Raw genomic sequence first — 17,589 nt, forward strand, 5'->3', positions numbered from 1 at the left:
TGTCTCTTCAACACTAAGGCAGTCCTTTAAGCTCTGGGGATGTAGTGCAGTGTCACTGTGCACACACACAGAGATACAGGTAGTTGTGTGAACAAGGCCTGGACCAGCCAGGGAGTCACCCTGTTGTGGCATCAACCCAGCTCCTGCTCCCCGTGCCCCACACACTGAACACAGGGTGACACTTCCAGCTGTTCATTTGGTTTTTAATAGAAAGTGGGGCTGTTCTGCATTTTTAACATGACACTTTGCTAATTAAAAAACAACCAACAAAAACCACAACTAATCTTTTGCACCTTTAAAAGTGAACTTTTGGCCAAGAAAACACAATTCAAGCACTATCACTGATTTAAAGTGTCTCCACAGGCTCAGTGTCCAAGGGCTTTCTTCACAATCACAGATGATCCAATCGCTACATAAATTGCTATTTTTGTCATAGCTGAAGTAACACATGGTTAGAAAAATGAGCTCTGCAGTACAACTGGACTAATGCACATTATAGAACAGAGTTAAAAAAAATACTCGAGCGAACCAAACCAAACTTACAAAGTGAAAGGGAGGGGTGGGTGTGTGCAGGGGGGTGTGGAGGTGTCTGGCTACACGTACATACTGGTACCATACATTTAAATATTAAAAAAATGAAAGTAAAGCATAACAACAGTAAAAAGGACAAAGAACTAGAGTGTTAGTATCAGTCTCCTGGCTCAGTAACAAACTCTTAGCTCAGAAGGACCAGCATGGAGAAGAGCAGCTGCCCCTGCAGCAACTTACCCGTCAGTGTGGCTGGAACAGGGGATGAGCTGAGCTGTTTCTCCAGAATGATAAAGACGTAACTTATTAATGTTAAATTATTTAAAAAAACCCAAACCAACTAACCAACTCCCCCCAGAAAAACCCAAACCAACCCCAACCCTCTCAAGGTAAAACTGTAGGTATGTGGGACCTTAAAATGTTTTATACCACGGAGCTTGCTGCATCAAAAAAAACAAATTAAAAAAACAAACAAACAAACAAAACTACCAACGAAAAATACCTGTATAAAAAAAGTCAGTTAATGTAACAGCAGATTATCTTTGTGAGTTGTATTTTGTTTTTAAATGTCTCTTAAAGCATGACACCCACCCAAGCCCCTGCTTGGCGTCTGGAATATGACTGAATGAGAAGCATTTATATAAAGTAGCTCTTTCTAATGTCCAGCTCAATGGAACTGGGCTTATTTTTAACAAAAGAGCAAAATAAGCCTGTTGTTTTTTGGTTTTTTTTTAAGAATTTCTAGAAGAGGAGTCTCTCCCCCAGTGGAGAGCTATCGCACCAGATAATCAGACTTAAGAGACATTAAAAGACATCCTGTTCAGAAAGCCCAGAGAAAAACTGTGTTTTATCTGCCCATAGTAAGTGGATGCCACTTTTTTTTTTTTCAACTTCTAAAAGAACAAAAATTTAATTAAAAAAATATATTACAAAAGGCACTACTGAAGTTGCCAAAGCATTAAGTGCAGTGTTGTAGTCTGTCCTACGGAGGGTGCACAGTCGGTGTACGAACAGTCACTGCCGTGTGAGCAGCCGGGGGGGCTGGAATCAGCCCCGGGACTGGGGGGACCCTCGAGGGGCAGCTGGGCCGACCCCCCCGCCTCCCTCTGTGTTTTTAACCTGGTGCACTTCCCTGACAGCTCCAAGGTGCTTCCTCACAGCCTGTGGGACACCAATGCTCCCTGACCCGTCCCTTCGTACCAGCACAGCTGTGCCAGAGCCTCACCTTCTCATCACATTAATTTTTTTTTACCTCAGAGCTCTGTTTCTGGAAGCCTTTCATGCAACATTACAACCATTAGGCTTGCTATGGAAAACCCCGGAGTTTTGAAAAGCTTTCTTCACTCCCAGCATTGTGCTGTCCAAACAAGTCATTCTTACAGAAGGCTGAAGAATAAAACTATCGACTGCTGTAACAGAAACTCATTACCATGTCAAGGCTGGAGACACAGTGAAAGCTTAGATTTCAAGAAAAATATTTATAGTCCTCACTCCTCTCTCTTCGCAGTTGGGAAATAAGGAGCCACCTCCTGGGCCACTGGCTACCACACTAATATATTACAAACTAGACCATTAAGGTATCTTGCTGGTAAATTTACTGAGATTATTGCTCATGTGCTTTTGTGCAATAACTATTAAAATCTGTTAATGTTAAAAGCTTCTGTGGGGGGGGAAAAATCAGCTAATTTTTATGGTTTTTTTTTTCCTTCACACAACCATGGAAAGGAATCCCAGCAGTTTCTACAGCACTGGGTTGATCCTGGTGTTGGTAACAAGCAAAGAGTCACATTCCCTGTGCACAGACACACGGACAGACAGGGGAGTGTGGGGAGGAACTGCCCAGCCCAGGCTGCTGCTACAAACACTTTGGTTCTGCACAGGATTTCACAGCCCTGTTCCCTACTGGGAAGTTGTTCTTGCATTACCCAGGCAGGTTTTGGCCTTTTTGCTCTCAGAGCTCCCGCTGCAAGCAGGAGAACATTTCCCTTCCTGCCATCTCTTTCCTCTCCTAAGGTTCTGTTTGCTGCTGCTGATTTTTCTGGCCTGTCCAACCTAAAGAAAGGCAGTTGAGGGCCGTGTGTTCATTACAATAACAATAACTAGTGCTAGCGAATCCCACCATTGCTAAGGGAGGGCTCAGCTCACCGTGTTAGTGGCAACAAGGGTTAAATTGTAGCTACTGGACAACTGCACCATCACGAACTTCCTGCGTGTCACCAGTAATGATCTATCTCGTATGTGGCATTAAGACATATATTCCATTTTTTTAAACATACAGTTGTCCTCAATTGAGGAAAAATAAATAGCCAAGTACAAACCTCCTGTCACTTCAGTAACATTGTAGTTTTCCCCCCAATCAAACAGTGAGAACACAGGTGCAGTCTGGGCCGTGCCTGGTGTTTAGTGGGCAGGGGGCTCTGCCGGGTAGCGCAGTTTGAGCAGGGCCTGGTGCACAGAGGCGGGGCTGTAGCGCCCGGGGCTGCCCGGCTCTGCAGGGAACGAGGTGGCACTGCCGTGTTTTCCTGGACTTCCGGGTATGGGACTGTTTCTTCCTGAACTGGGATACACTGAAGCATTTGGAAGGCCAGCAGCGGTGGTTTGGGACCGGAATTTTGCCTTCAGAGCTGGACTGGGCCAACTGAAAGAAACAAGAAGTGATGTTGCATTTTTTAAAGAAGGCTGCAGTAAGGAGAGCAGCACTTTAACTCATCATGACTGCGTATAAACTGTTGGCTGTCTAAGCAAGGGACTCCTCAGTGTTCTGGCCAGTGTCTGCCACAATGGAAATAAATCTTTATGTCAGTAAAATTACCACAGGGAGCCACTTGTGTGAAAAACTGTCACTTTGGGTCCCCAAAACCAGCAATATTAAAAATAAAACATATAAATAGCATAACATGTCTTCAGGCCTCCCAACAGAGGTAGCCTGTGTCCATTATTTGTGTGGCAAAACATGACATTCTCTCAAAAAACTTAACACAAACCATCCTTCACACGAACAATTCCTTTGGACTGGGGTAATAAAGGGTAAAAATAAAAACAGTCATAAAAAAATGGCTGAACATAATAATTCATCTTAATATCGCTCTGCACAAGCTAAGTACTGCAGAGCAATACAGAGTTCCTGCACTGCATCCACAACAGGGATGAACTACCAACCAACAGCACAACTACTGGTTGTGAACAGACACCAGACAAAAGGGCCTGGTGATTAACTACAGTAACACAGCAACAGTTAACACAGTTGAGTATTTAAAACAAGGTTTTGTGAGCATTTGACTGCATTTGCAGCAATACCTTTGCCTGTCAGAAGAGGAGTAGGACTGCACTGCGAGCTTCCACCTGGAAATCATCGGGTATTTCTGAGCATCGATCTCTGCTCCTTCCAGAGCTGCCAGGACATCCCCATCCAGCTTCGAGGGCTGCTCCCTACAACAGAAACACAACTGCCTGAAAAGAGAACTGTGGATTTGTTTAGGCAATAAACACCCCAATTCCAAAACACTTGGTTTTTATCTAAGCAAAGAGATTACTGTGCTCCTCTACAAACACAGCTTCCTCATGAGCTCTGTGCAGCAGCCCCCCCACGAATGACTGTAATTACACAGCAGTCTCAGAATAAACTTCTCCCTTCTGCTTTATGGTCAGGTAATGAGGTGCAAGAGAACTGCACAGCTTCTGTACAAGCACTGGGGCCCTTTCAGATGACTGTTCAAGCCTGACTGCAATCAGTAGTGTTTAGTGTCACATCACCTCAACCTTTTGTCAAAAGCATCTTGTGTTTCCAAACAGAAACCCAAGGAAAAATAAGTGTTCAAAATTAAGACAATTCTTACCCAAGCAGGAATAACTTAGAATTGTCATTTGTGGGTAAAGGCTTCAAGAGAAACTTCTGGGAAGAAAGTTCTTGACGTTGTTGTGCCTCCTTAGTCAGAATCCCAGATTGCCTAGACAGCCTCTCCTTTTCTAATGGCATTTTGTGTTCTGTCCTTAACTTGGCCTCTCCAGATTTTCCTGTAACACTCGGCTCAGAAGAACTTGCCAGTGACACTGCACAGCAGGCCTTGTCCAGAATCCCCTCGTTCTCAGTTTTTTCAGTGATTTGATGAGACCCTCCTGCAAGCTCCTGTTCCTGGAAGGACAGGCTTTCGAACTCCGACATCAAATTGGAGACGGGAGACACGAGACGTTCCTCCCCATCGTGCAGCTGCTTCCTGTCACTGATGATCCTCTCGCTGGACAGGGGGCTACAGAACCCGTTTTTGCTGGGGGCAGCCTCCTTGCCGTGGTGCGGGGCCGTGGGCAGGATGTTTGCCGCGCGCCCCACGGCCAGGATGTCGCGCTCGGCGATGTCGCCCACGGGCTCCCGGGACGCCGCCCCGGGGCTGACGTTCCGTGCTGCGTTCTGCCTGTTTTTGATTTCCTCTAAGCTCATGTCATCCTCATCCTCGTCCAAAAATGCACCCACGGAAATGGAATTGCAGGACTTTTTGCTCTTCCCTGGAAAGCAGTTTTAGCAAGAGCAACACATAAGAAGACTTTCAATGGACTATCGAGTAAACAAACTAGCAGCAAATACCCAGTTTTTGTGCCTTATTCTATCTCCTGAAGCCCTCTCTAATTTTATTTATGTAACAACAGCATGAACTAACCTGACTAAAGCTACGAATGCAAAATGACAACATTATTGCTGTGTATTTTTTGCAAATAACCTTTCCTATCCTAGTCATTTGAGAACTGCATTTCCTCCACCCCCCACTTCAACCATTAACCAGCAACAAAGGACAAGCTCAGGATAAAGCAGAATAGGGCAGGTAAATGTTACTAATACAGAACAGCCTAAGTTTTCATCTCTTCCAAAGCACAAAGCCTTATGACTAGTCCAATGACTACCCCTCAGGGTCTTAGGCCAGGTTTATCCCAGCACCAGAGCCCTTCTGGATTGATAACTGCCCAGAAAAGGAGGAAGGAGCACAAAGATTTGGGACCAGTGTTGGCTTCCATGAACACATGGCAAGTAGTGGTCTAAGACGGTATAAAAGCTTTCCTAGATTTTGCTCCTTGTCTTTCACCCTCAACTTACTGTAAAAAGTTATTTATTCTGTACCTGTGGATTACAAAAGGTTTTCTCACAGGGATTTCATTTGGGGGCTATAATCAAAAAAAGTACTTCATATGAAAGATAAAGAACATCTAATAAAGCCTGTTGTACTTCTCTTACATTCACAGTGTTGTTGGCTACTTTTCCAGATTGTTTGGATAACAGATTAACAATAGCAACCACAACAGGTGAATGACTTCCCCTGGGCACCAAGCTTTTTCTCTCCCTCTTGTCCCTGGGCACAACGTGTTGTTTGCAGCTTTGCCCTTTCCTTACCCGAGGGCTGGGGTGTTTTATATCTGTTGCAGGTTTCATTTTCCCCTGTCTCCTGCTGAGCCTTTGCGCTCATTTCATGATGACTCAGGTACTCTTCTAATTTTCGCAGCCCCTCCTGGGAAGACAGATCAACAAAACAGCCCAGAAATTCCCAGTATTCAACCCACGGGAACCCCAGTTCATGAGCTAACTCCCTGCAATAAATAAAATAAAACGAATCATTTGTGAAGACAGAAATATCAGTTTGACAATAACTTTTCTGATCACATTCTATCAGCTACAAACAGGAGCACAAACGTGCAACTAGGCAACACAATTCTGCAACAATCAACAGCCTGCAAAAGCACAGAATACCCTCAGCAAACAAAGTATCATCTCATTCGTTCTAGAGTATTTTTCAAATTTAATCTACTATTTTACAGTTTGCAGCACAAACATTGCCACCTTTAAGCTGACTGTATCTAGACATCAGATGGAGATGAACTCCCACTGATGGAGACCAAATTTGAATGATTGCATTCAACAGCTTGTTCTATTTGGGAATGGGAGAGGCAGGAGGAAACGAGGGATTATTTTAAAGAATGAAATCTAGTCAGCTTTTAACAAAGTTTGTTTTTTCCATATGTTGCTGATAGAAGGTATTTTAACAGCAAGGACACCCCCCTCCCAGTTTTTATAAAGCAGCACATTTGTATTAGGATCTTTTCATTCTGCTCCCTTTTAACAATCCCTCACTTTCCCAGAACAAGCAGGCTGTAATTTTACATCTTCTGAAATATTAGGCAAGTCAATGTTTGAGAAAAGCATTCCATATCTACCATCAATAGCAGTTCAATTGTCTCTATTGCCAAAGCTAAGAAAGCCAGGTCTCACATTTTAGCTATTGTGTTTAGCATTGTGTTTACACAAAAATAAAAATCCAACTACAATATACTTCATTAAACATTTCTGCAGTAACTTCTGCCCCAACATGTTGTTCAGTAATAACTGTACTCTCAGCACAGTCTTTTGCTTTTAATTGCTCTATGATTAATTTTTTATACTGGTAGTCTTTTAGATACCTTCCAACTCTTTCAACACCTCTCTCCAGATCAGATTTCCTGACATTGTGAAAGAAGCCAGCTCTCTCTCGAGGTGGAGTTTTCCAAAGCCTGCGAAATTCTTCAGCCTTTAAAAAACAGAAATAATTTAAAAAAACTACCCCCCACCACATGAAGCAACTCAGTCCTGGCTAAATATCTACCAATAGGTGTAGAAGACATTCAGCTGTTTGCTGTCCACAGGCAAAGAACTCGAGTTCTGCCACAGGTATTGCTCAACTCCAGCCATGAAGGATAAAGCTACTCCTCCCAGGATTATTTACCTCTGATCTCCTGACTGCTCATGACAAGAGAGGGACCATAACATGCAATCAACACTGTACAGACACCAGGTCTGCCTGGCTTTAATTTGTGTGCAGCAGGAAACAGAACTGTCTTGTAATTTTGCCACGTCACTATAATTTTATTTAATTTCAAATGCCCTCCGGGTCACTGGTTTCTAGGATTTTTATATGCACAGAATCACTACAACTACTAGAATATATTCTTGCTATTTTGAAGTTGGAATGCCTCAAGGGAATTTTTTTGTACAATCCCACACTTTTTGACTTTATATGACAAAAATCACAACGATGACTAAGAATTACATTCAGACATTAAAAATATCTGTCAGCAATCAAAATGATGAACTGTTTACCCCCTAAAGTAATACTTCTCAGAGTATAAATGGTATTTAAATTTCTGTCAGTTGAACAGAAAAATGATCATTTAGAAGAAAAAACATTAAGCATCTTGGTAAAACTCAGTCTTGAAAAATTCAAGCATCAGATGACACAAAGTCCTCCATTGTATTTATTCACCATTTTTAAAGCTGTCATACTTCCAGCACATTCCTATTAGATAAATGAGTCAAAGAAATACCTATAACTTTATAATATATTTAACAGGTATTTAAGTATTCCTCCTGAAAACTAAAGACTTTGCTTTTCTGCTATACAATCAATACTTTTCCAAAACTATCCCAACACCTACTACTTGGTTGTCAGTTTTTTCACCTAGAAAAATATATAAGTGTTAATTCAACAAGCAGAGGTGATAAACTGCTTCTAACATCCAGTGGCAATTTCTGGAAATTATATAAAGAGAGAGTTTTTTAAACCTGATTCATAGCTGCATTGAAAGGCTTTGCTCCGTGTTAGAAAGTTACAGCAATTATCTGTAAGAAATTAAAGGTCTGACAAAGGTGCTCTTCAAAGAGATTCCAAGAGGAAGAAGAAAACTTTCTTTTGACTGAACTTCCATTCTTCTTCTTTACACCACATTCTGTTTTCAGCAATAAAAAATATGTACAGGCTTGTGTGCTTCTCCATGGAGGAAGAACAATCTCCTCAAGAAAAAGAGCCACAATCTGTACCAGGAGCAAGTTACACCACACAAGGAACTGTGCAGGATCTTCTAGTGGTTCTTCACTCAGAAAGAGGAAAAAATAGGCATTAAAGTGGTATAAAGTTCTCTCCTTACCTTTGAGGGGCTCATGGGGCCTGCAAAAGCTCTTATGGACAACACTGGATCTTTGGGGTTGCCAGGGTATTTAAATAAAGTCCTCTGGGGACCATCATCCATCTGATCCGGTGACCAGGGCGCTCCAATGACAGGAGCTGAGGAGTTGTCTTCTGCTCTCAAGAGTGGCACATAGTATCGGCCTAAAATAAAGAATACATAGCTTTCTTAAGATGTTTATGTTACATCAGCCTGCTGCTTCTTCCTGGGGTATCAATGCACCCAGACACTTAACCACCTGACTTTATCTCATTAGTAAATTCAGTTGTAATTCAAACTCACTGTTTCAGTATTTATTGCCTGCTAACAGACGGGATGTGAGCAAGGATACACAGAGGCCTTCCCTCAGGATCTCCAACAAATTTCAAAACCTCCTTTTGCAACCCCCTGAACACACACGTGACAAGACAGAGAAAGTGCTGTGTCCAAGAAATGACAGGAGTCCCCAGGGTGACAGATCCACCTCCTGCCCTGCACAGGGCTTTGTTCCTTCTGGATTAAACGCTCTGCTCCAGGCTGGCTGAATGAGTCCAGAGCTGGGAGGGTAACCTTGTGATCCACACTAAGAGTTCTGACCACAGCACTTAAAACACAGCAAGTTTTCTGTTCCTGCTCAGTTTTGGTTTCCTTTTCACAGCACTGTACAGCAGCACCATTTCTGAACTGCTCTGGAAAGCACACGGGACAGGACACAGCAAAGAGCCCGAATACATGTCTGATACAGCACAAAACTCTGCATACAGACCTTTCAAGTACTCTCTTAGCTTTTCTTTCAATTCTGCAGATTTATTCTTGCTTCTTTCACAAATTACCTGTTAATATAATTTTAGTTGTTAGTCAAGCATAAGACCTCATTTTCAAATCAACTGCAATGTGTCTCCTTGAACAGTCACAGTATTGGCCTCTCTCCATCTCACTCTGTACTTCTAATTCACAGAAGACCAAACCACTAAAACACATCCACATCTATAAAATCTAAAACTTTTCCACAGATACAGTCAACATAAAATACTTCTAATGTTATCAAAAATTTACACTTAAATCATAACACTAGTACCTTACTACAAGCCCTCTATCTACAGCACTTACTAAATGTCTGAACGTGAAAAATATTGATCAGGTATAACATTTTTGTGTTTCTTGAGGACATGGAGAGACTCACTTCTGCTGGAGTTTGATCATATTTGTTTCTTGGATTTTTCACAATAGCTGGGTGTGAGGTAAGCACGTTAACAACATCCAAATTCCCAAACTTGCAGGCAAAATGCAGTGGAGTATCAAATCCCTGCAGTGGGAAAAGGGGAAAAATTCATATGCATTTAGAAAGATGATAAGGTCAATACCACACATTTGATTCTGAAACTGGGAAAATTAAATAAATGTCATGACTAATCATCCAGGCTCCTGATAAATCTTTTTCCACCATACTGCAGAATAATGATTATTAAGACCCACAAAATTCATGAATAGCTCATTTTGCTTCAAGTGTCCCCTTCTGTCTTTCCATCTCACTTACACATCCTTAACACCTTCCATTACTATGACAACCAGGTCACCACCCAAATCTTACCATTTTATCTGGTGTGTTAAGGTAAAGGTCAACAATATATTGGATGCGATTCTTCAGCATGGCATCGTTATCATCGGGGTACATGAGCCTCATAAACTCAGGATTTTCCAACGTGTCCAGCAGCAGCTGGCAGATCCCAGGTTGATTCTCCTTGGCAGCAACATGCATGACATTGTACCTACACCCTTCCTGGAAAAAAACCATCACCATTGGTATGAACCAAAATCTAAACAGCTCTCTTACACCCATACATGTAACTGACTTCACTGTGAAAATATAAAGATTCCCACATTGAGTCTTATCCTAATATTTTTGTAAAGACTAATGCATCTCTACACCCACATTATTCTCATAATTAATTCAATTGTTCTTATACTCAGCTATGGTCTTTTTCTACGTGCAGGGCAAAACTGTGGCAAAGAAGATATATTTAGATATCACAATAAAAGGAGGTAGGAAGTTGAGTGTATAAAAAGAGCAAGAAAATGTATATATATGTATACACACATATATATATAAAATTCAGCTGTGCTTTGTTGTATTACACAGAAGACTTTAACAGCTTCCCAAAGCTGGTCTGACAGAAGGCATTTGTTAGCTAAGATTGTCAGTGTTTGCTAAATGGCACCTTATACATGGTTTTGAAATTTAATAGTGGTGCTTAGGTAAGCAGTGCTGTAGGAACAACTAATTACAGCCCGGGCCCTACCCTGGTCTTTAAAATCAGTCTATTTTTAAAAAGATTGCAATTATTTGGAGGAGACCAATACTATATGAAGACAAGACCATTCTTTCACTACGGAATAAAACTGTTCTTCACCTGCAGAACTGCACACAGTGCCCTTAGCTCTTCTGGAGCAGAGAACTCTCAGCCATCATGGGTGACTTACACAGGACAGAGCACTGCCTGGCTTCTCTTCATTTTCAGCTACTATCAACAAACACTGAGAAACCTTGCACTGGTTGAAACAAGACCTCTTGAAGGAAAGGCAGGGAACATTCCTTCCAGCTCTGCTATCACGCCTCAAAAGCTACATCACTGAACAGGAATGTGGATTTTCCTACTTTGTTGGGTTTTTTCACCTGTACAACCGTTGGATTGTCTCCTGACCCGATCAGGTAGCGAGGGTTACTCCAAATAAGTTCTGAAAACGTTGCTGTGTCTCCCTTCTCGACAGCTTTCCGAAGTTTAGCCGTGAGATCTTGAGTCCGTGGACTTTTATAGCTGTTGGCTCTCTCCTTATTAGCAGTTTCGGTTTCAGGGGAGCACAAGCCATCTATGAAACACAAATCACTTGTTTCTACATACATTCTTTTCAGTGATCACCACTGTCTGCACACCCAGGCCATGAAAAGTTTTTAATCTAAACTCCATATTAACTTTGCATCTTTAATGCACAGGAGTAAGACACAGAGGTCAATAACAAGACATTTAAGTACACTAGTAGTTAGTAATAGGGAGGCAGAGGAAAATGATTAATCATCTTGTAAAACTGTTTCAGGCTTTAATAGGGACTGGTAAATTCTATAATTACCAGTCTACTCCCATCCACACTTAAAAGCAAAATTCAGCAAGAGGTAACAATTGCTTTTGCAGTTCTGTGACTCCTGGATCCCTTTAATCTAGTAACTGGGAACACTGGGAAGTATGATCAGTGCTTACCATTTTACTTCTGAACTTATAAATATACTTAACAATTAAATATAGCTTTAATATACTGTGCAATTTTATCAGTGTCTTATTAAACCTGAAAATCCTGAAGTCCATGAGTAAAACCAAATCCTAACAAATATGACCAGGGACTACTAAGCAACATTTATGCAGATCATGACCCACATTTCAGCTTTAGAAGAGTAGCAATGTTTTTTTCATTTAAAACACATGTTGTTTTAAACTTCAGCTTATTAAGGTGCTTCACCCTTTGAGTTTTTGCTGTTATTAGTGTATTGGTAGTGCAGTCGTTGCTTCTTCTGTCACAAAAAAAAAATGAACAGACTATATAACATCTACTGTACAGAGATGAACCTCCTCACCTCTGTTAAATGATCCCATTTTCACTGGTGACAAACATAAGGAGGACTTGCTTGGAGATGGGAAATAATCACAGATTCCCTTAGCAAATTTCTCAGCATCTTCTCTGTTTGTAAAAGCCTTAAAACGGGAACCCTTAATCATCTTAACAGCTTGGAGAGCTTCCTTTTTATCTTCATAAACATGTACTCTCTCTGCAACAAAGAACAACCAAAGTTACATTACTTACTAGAAACAGGTTACCAAATTCTCAGATTATCCTTCCAGCTTTGGTCTCAAACTGCTTCTCTTCCAAACCAAAAGAACCAAAATCCCCTTTCAATCTTCTCTCCCAGAAACTAAACAGAAGACTCCTGCACACTCCTCACATCAGGTGACACGTGTACAGGGCTTGACCATTCCTACCAATCAATACCTGAACATCCTTTTTAATGGGCCAGCTTCAACAAGCATTTCACATCCAGACTGAAATGTAAACTCAAGTTTATTCACCCTGCATTACTTTTGATGTTCTCTTGTTCAGAAAGTCCAACTTTGTGGCTGTCACAACTTTACATCTCTACACAGAACCTCAGATATTAATCAAATCCTTCCCCTTCCTCCCCTTTTAATGATAATTTGTTCAAATTCCATTGTTCATAATATGTGAATATTCACTTTTTAACAGAAAGAAACTACTGTCTCAGAGTAAATAATTTAGTAATTCCTTATTGCAGTCTTCATAAATAAAATGTGAAGAATGACTGATGCTTCCAAATACAATCTGGCATTTAATACCATTTGGCATTAAAACAGAAAGAAAATGTGGAAACTTTTAGACAAGATGCTTTAAACTTCGACTGATGACAGTATAAATAGTTTTTTGATTGTTTATTTATAAGATTACTTTTTATTCTTGAGAGGTACAATATGGGCCCAAGAGTAGCAATAGGAAATCATTTTCTTCATCTGAGCTACACTAGGTAGAGGACCCTCGTGAGTAGGAACTACTATAGCAGAACACCTGGGATCTCTTATAACTGTGTTTCTATGCCTCAGAAGATCAAATAAATACTGTTTACAGAAACAAAGAAATCTTTTCAGCAATGCTTACAAAACCAATGCAGTGGTGTTCATATCCCCTGCTACACAGAAAAGGTCTATTTAGACATGACTGTAAAATGCTTATCACTGGAAATAAGGGAAATGAGTATTTACCATTCCTGGCCAGTATGTCATCATAAACTGGACAGACACCGTAGAACAGTGGAGGATCTCTGGATGGTGTCTGAGCACTGGTTTGTGAATCAACACTTCCTGCTCCACAGGCTGCAGCTGAACAGTTCATGTGTGTCACTGCATCTTCTTCTGGAGGGTTCAGACCCACACAGTACCCAAAGTCTGGCTCCTCAGCAGCACTTCCATGGCCGTTGTGATTTGCTGCCAAATTTCCAGCAGCCTCCTCTGGCAGAGCAGATCCTGGTTCCTCCAGTGCTCCTTGCTGCTCCAACAACGCCTGAGCCAATTTCTTTTCAAAAATAAACCTGGTAGTTGCAGTAATGGGGCCGCATTTCAGTCCTGCTCTCACAATCTCTTCCCTAAGCTCATCCGGGCCAAGCTTCTTCAGTCGGGATAGTATTGTATCCATTGTTAGTTCTCCTGTAGGGAAGGCAAAAAAGACAGCAGAGAAACTGTTAAAAAAACAGCACAACTTTTTTTCTGCTATTTAAAACCTGTATTAAAGCCAAGGAAAAAAGGGTCTCCTAACTATTTCTCTGATTTTTATGAGATTCTCACAGTGCAGAGAAGACAATTCAAAGCATTTAAAACATTTTTAAGCTGTCAGATCTATACCAAGTTTACTTCCTCCTCTCTCAACTACTTAACAGTACAGCCTACAATTTATTCTCACTTGTCCTTTTCAAATTTCTTCTGGAGTGAAAATTCAATCCAGAATAATATTTGATTCCTGCCAAGAAAGGCACAATCTACGTGTGCAATGCAATACAAGGACATGGCAACCAGTCAACCCCAGGAAGAGGGGCAGTACCTACTGCTAGAAGCACAGCACTATTTCCATTATTTCCTTAAGAATTTCTACCTGACAAAAGCTTAAGGCATAAGTGTGATGCAGCAACCGGGGAGGTTTTCACTGGCCATGATGCAAGGCTGGACTTATGTGCACAACATGTTGTTTCCCAGGCCCTGTTTGGACAGCAAACAGACAGAAGACAAAAACAACTGATCTTTTCAGATCTCCCTCTCCAAGAACAAGCAGAAGGTGGAAGAATTTCTCCCTTTCCAAAGGAAAATCCTTCTCTCTGCTATGACAATACACTTCCCTCCATGTAATCCACACTGACAGCTTCTGCACCGGTCAATGAGAAGATTCGAAGACCAACATGATGCCAATACAAATTTCTTGCTGTGAAAACCACAACTGAAGGAAATACTATGAAAATATACTTAATGCCAAACTTAAGTAGACTTTCAATTATTACAACCTGACAGTCATGCGAGTTTGACGGTTGCTTCCCTTGAGGGCTCTTTCCTTAGAGAGTTGTTTGTTTTTTATGAATGTCTGATTTTGAATGTCAGTGGTTAGAGAACATACCTCTGTTCCTGAATATTTCAAATATTAACTGGAACCTTGCTGAAACGATGAGAAATGAGAGTATTTCCGCTTAACAAACCCACCACACTGCACCAAAGCCACAGCTGGTGCTGCTGAGCCACCTCCCCAAAGGATTCCAGTTCCCTGAGGACTCCTGAGCCTCCAAGCAACCTCACTGTTTCGATTATCTGACTCGGCCACAAGACTGCAAAGACAGATTTGAAAGATCTTCTCACTTGTTTCCAATTCTTAATTGTCTATTTTTTTAAATAAATGTGGTGCCATTGTGTTTTAATCAAAGAATAAAATGCAGGCTTCAGTCAAAATAATATAAAAACTTGCTGTTCCAAGGATTTTCTTTTGGAGACTGCATAACTGAAAAAAACACAGTAAAGATGAAAACTCAGATGTGAGGAAGGTTATTGCAAAATCAACTCAATGAAAACACTTTAAAGAGTCAACATAATGCCTTAAAGAATTAACTCAGAAAGGTTCCTATTTTTAGGTTTCAGAACTAGCACAATCATTCTGCAGAAGAGCAGACCTGTACATATATATAATTCATGTATGGAAAACAGGCAGGAACACACAAAAATCCTTCCTCTTGCCTTGTGGTTAAACAACCAAAAGTGTTGGGAAGGAATGAATTCTCTGATTTCTTATGTTTTGATAGAACTTGGCACCTAAAATTTAATGCTCGAAATTTGCTTTCTCATTATGTAAAAGAAAGTATTTTGTGTGCCCATTACAACTCTGGCACAACTAAACCAAAGCAAAATGGCAAAGCAGACCAACAGTGAATAAACCAATCTTTGGTTTAAGATCTTCTGTCAGGATGAAGCTTGCTGTGGAAACAGGGAAAACGCTGTTGGAACAACAACACAGAACTCCCATGAAATCTGTATTTGACAGGATGATTTCAGCTACCCTGGGTAAGCATTCATTGATTTTTACCTGCATCACCTATTTTGATCTGCCCAAAACAGGTGTGACTTGCAAACCTGAGAAACAGCAACTGCCTCTTTTAAGATAATCCTTCAATCGTTTCACATGCAGGTGCAAAAGGGGATTATCTGAACCTTAAAATGCATTTTATGTAACTACAAACGATCCAGAGTACAGCCAGTGCTGACGCAGCTCCCTCCTGCAGTTCAGCACACAAGCCCATGCAAGTTACCTCCACTAATAGGAATAACTGCTTTAACAACCGCATGTTTGAGGGTTCTTCCAAAGCAACCAAAACCTGAAAGAATGGGCAAGAACTGTATTTTCCCTTGTCTCATTGCATCAGCATGAAACGACCAGAATCTGTTTCCAAAAAAAATTAAGACTAGTCCCACGGCAGAATGAACGACTGACTTTTAAGGATCACAGTATTATTGTACTCCACTACTCATTAAATCCTTCAATAAATTAGTAACGTAAGAAAACAGGGAGTTTTTTGTTTGTTTGCCTGTAGAGGCAGGAATTGAGAGTCACATCCTGTCTTTGGCTGTACCGGGATCTGCACATGGCAGCGCAACCGCGGCTATGCCACGGGGTGGGGGTTTTGTCTGTACTGCCTGTGGCCAAATGAGCCAGCAGCAGTTCCGAACTACGTGGCTGAAAGAGAACCGAAAACAAACTCGGAATAAGCCACGGGAAAACAAGAAGGGGGGGGGGATATAAGAACAATTTCTCACGAAAGAAAACCGCGGGTCTGTGTGCAGCCCCGGGGAGGGCGGGCGGGGGAGCGGGTGGGGCAGCGCCGGGGACCGGCCGGGACAAAGCGGGAGCGGGGCGGCGGGGCCGGGCCCGGCGGGGCCTGCGGGCGGTCCCCGAGCTCCGCCCGGGGCTGCAGCGCCGGGAGGCGGGAAGGGCCCCGGGAAGGGCCGCGGGAAGAGCGGCGGGAAGGGAAGGGCCGGGGAAAAGAAAGGGCCGGGGAAAGGAAAGGGCCGCGCGGCCTCGGCGGGCGGTGCCCGGTGCCGGCCCTCCCGCGGGCCGAGGGGCCGCGCCACCCCCGACCTGCCCGAGTGTCTCACCTGGGCGGGTCCCGCTGCAGCGCCGGCTCCCCGCGGCGGCGGTGGGAGCGGGGGAGGCGGCGGGAGCCGGGCAGGGGGCGATGGCCGCGGCTCGGCGGTCGCCCGGCCTCCTGTCCCGCAGCCGCAGCAGCCAGCCCACGGCGCCGATGACGGCGCAGGCGGCCAGGAGCTCCCAGCACGGCCATCGGCCCCAGCCGGCTCCCCACAGCGAGCCCCAGCCGCCGGCGGCCCCGGCCCAGCGCTCCATGCCCGGCCCGCGGCCCCGGGCACGGACGGTACCGACGGTACCTCGGCGGCCTCGCGGCTTCCGCCTCCCCCGCCCCGCGCCCGCCCCCCCCCGCGGGCACCGCGGCGGCTCCGCCCGGCGCTGACGGGGCCCGGCCGCCTCCTCGCGCCTCACCGGGACAGCGGGCAGGGCCCTGGAGAGCCGAGGCGGGCGCGGCGCTGCCGCTCCGCGGGACACGCGGACGAGCTCCGAGCGGGGCCGGGCTGCCCTCGGCTGCGCTGCGGGCGGCGCTGAGGGCGCCCAGAGCTCCCGGGCCTGGCGGGCACGGCCCGAACTGCAGCCGCTCGTCCCTCGGCCAGCGCGCGGCTCGGCACAGGCACTTGGAGAGGCCTCCTTAGAAAGGAGGGCTCAGCCCAAGCAGTAAGCTCGAAATGCTGCCGTAGTCCCGGATAAGCCGGCAGAGAGGGGAAGCCATGAAGAAGGAAGCCTCTAATGCAGGAGAAGGGAAGCAGTCCCTTCTCGGATAAGAACCGGCCATCCCCTCAGGCACAACATTCCTGCCTCTCGTACCTGCACCGCGAGCAGCGCGGTCACGTGCTGGGCTCAGTGCCTGTCCTTAAAGAAGAAAATAACATCCCTTTA

General features: G+C 43.6%; 1 protein-coding gene across 2 annotated transcripts; it reads right to left on the reverse strand.

The window, feature by feature from the left end:
- Positions 1 to 187: 187 nt before the first annotated feature.
- ANKLE2 (ankyrin repeat and LEM domain containing 2) lies at positions 188 to 17,531 on the reverse strand. 2 transcript variants are annotated; one of them, XM_017815501.1, is made up of 13 exons: positions 17,518 to 17,531; positions 13,305 to 13,745; positions 12,110 to 12,301; positions 11,159 to 11,352; positions 10,076 to 10,264; positions 9,668 to 9,790; positions 9,251 to 9,317; positions 8,467 to 8,648; positions 6,967 to 7,073; positions 5,906 to 6,099; positions 4,365 to 5,028; positions 3,826 to 3,957; positions 188 to 3,166 (listed from the first exon to the last, which is right to left on the reverse strand). In XM_017815501.1, the coding sequence occupies exons 2-13, from the start codon at positions 13,732 to 13,734 to the stop codon at positions 2,929 to 2,931; spliced, it is 2,712 nt and encodes a 903-aa protein (XP_017670990.1). In that variant the 5' UTR covers positions 13,735 to 13,745; positions 17,518 to 17,531; the 3' UTR covers positions 188 to 2,928. The 2 variants fall into 2 exon arrangements, with proteins under 2 accessions (XP_017670990.1, XP_017670989.1); XM_017815500.1 differs by lacking the exon at positions 17,518 to 17,531 and adding an exon at positions 16,722 to 16,789.
- Between the last annotated feature and the right edge of the window lie 58 nt (positions 17,532 to 17,589).

Source organism: Lepidothrix coronata, unplaced genomic scaffold, assembly GCF_001604755.1.
Source record: "Lepidothrix coronata isolate B3197 unplaced genomic scaffold, Lepidothrix_coronata-1.0 Scaffold51, whole genome shotgun sequence".
Lineage (NCBI taxonomy): Eukaryota > Metazoa > Chordata > Aves > Passeriformes > Pipridae > Lepidothrix > Lepidothrix coronata.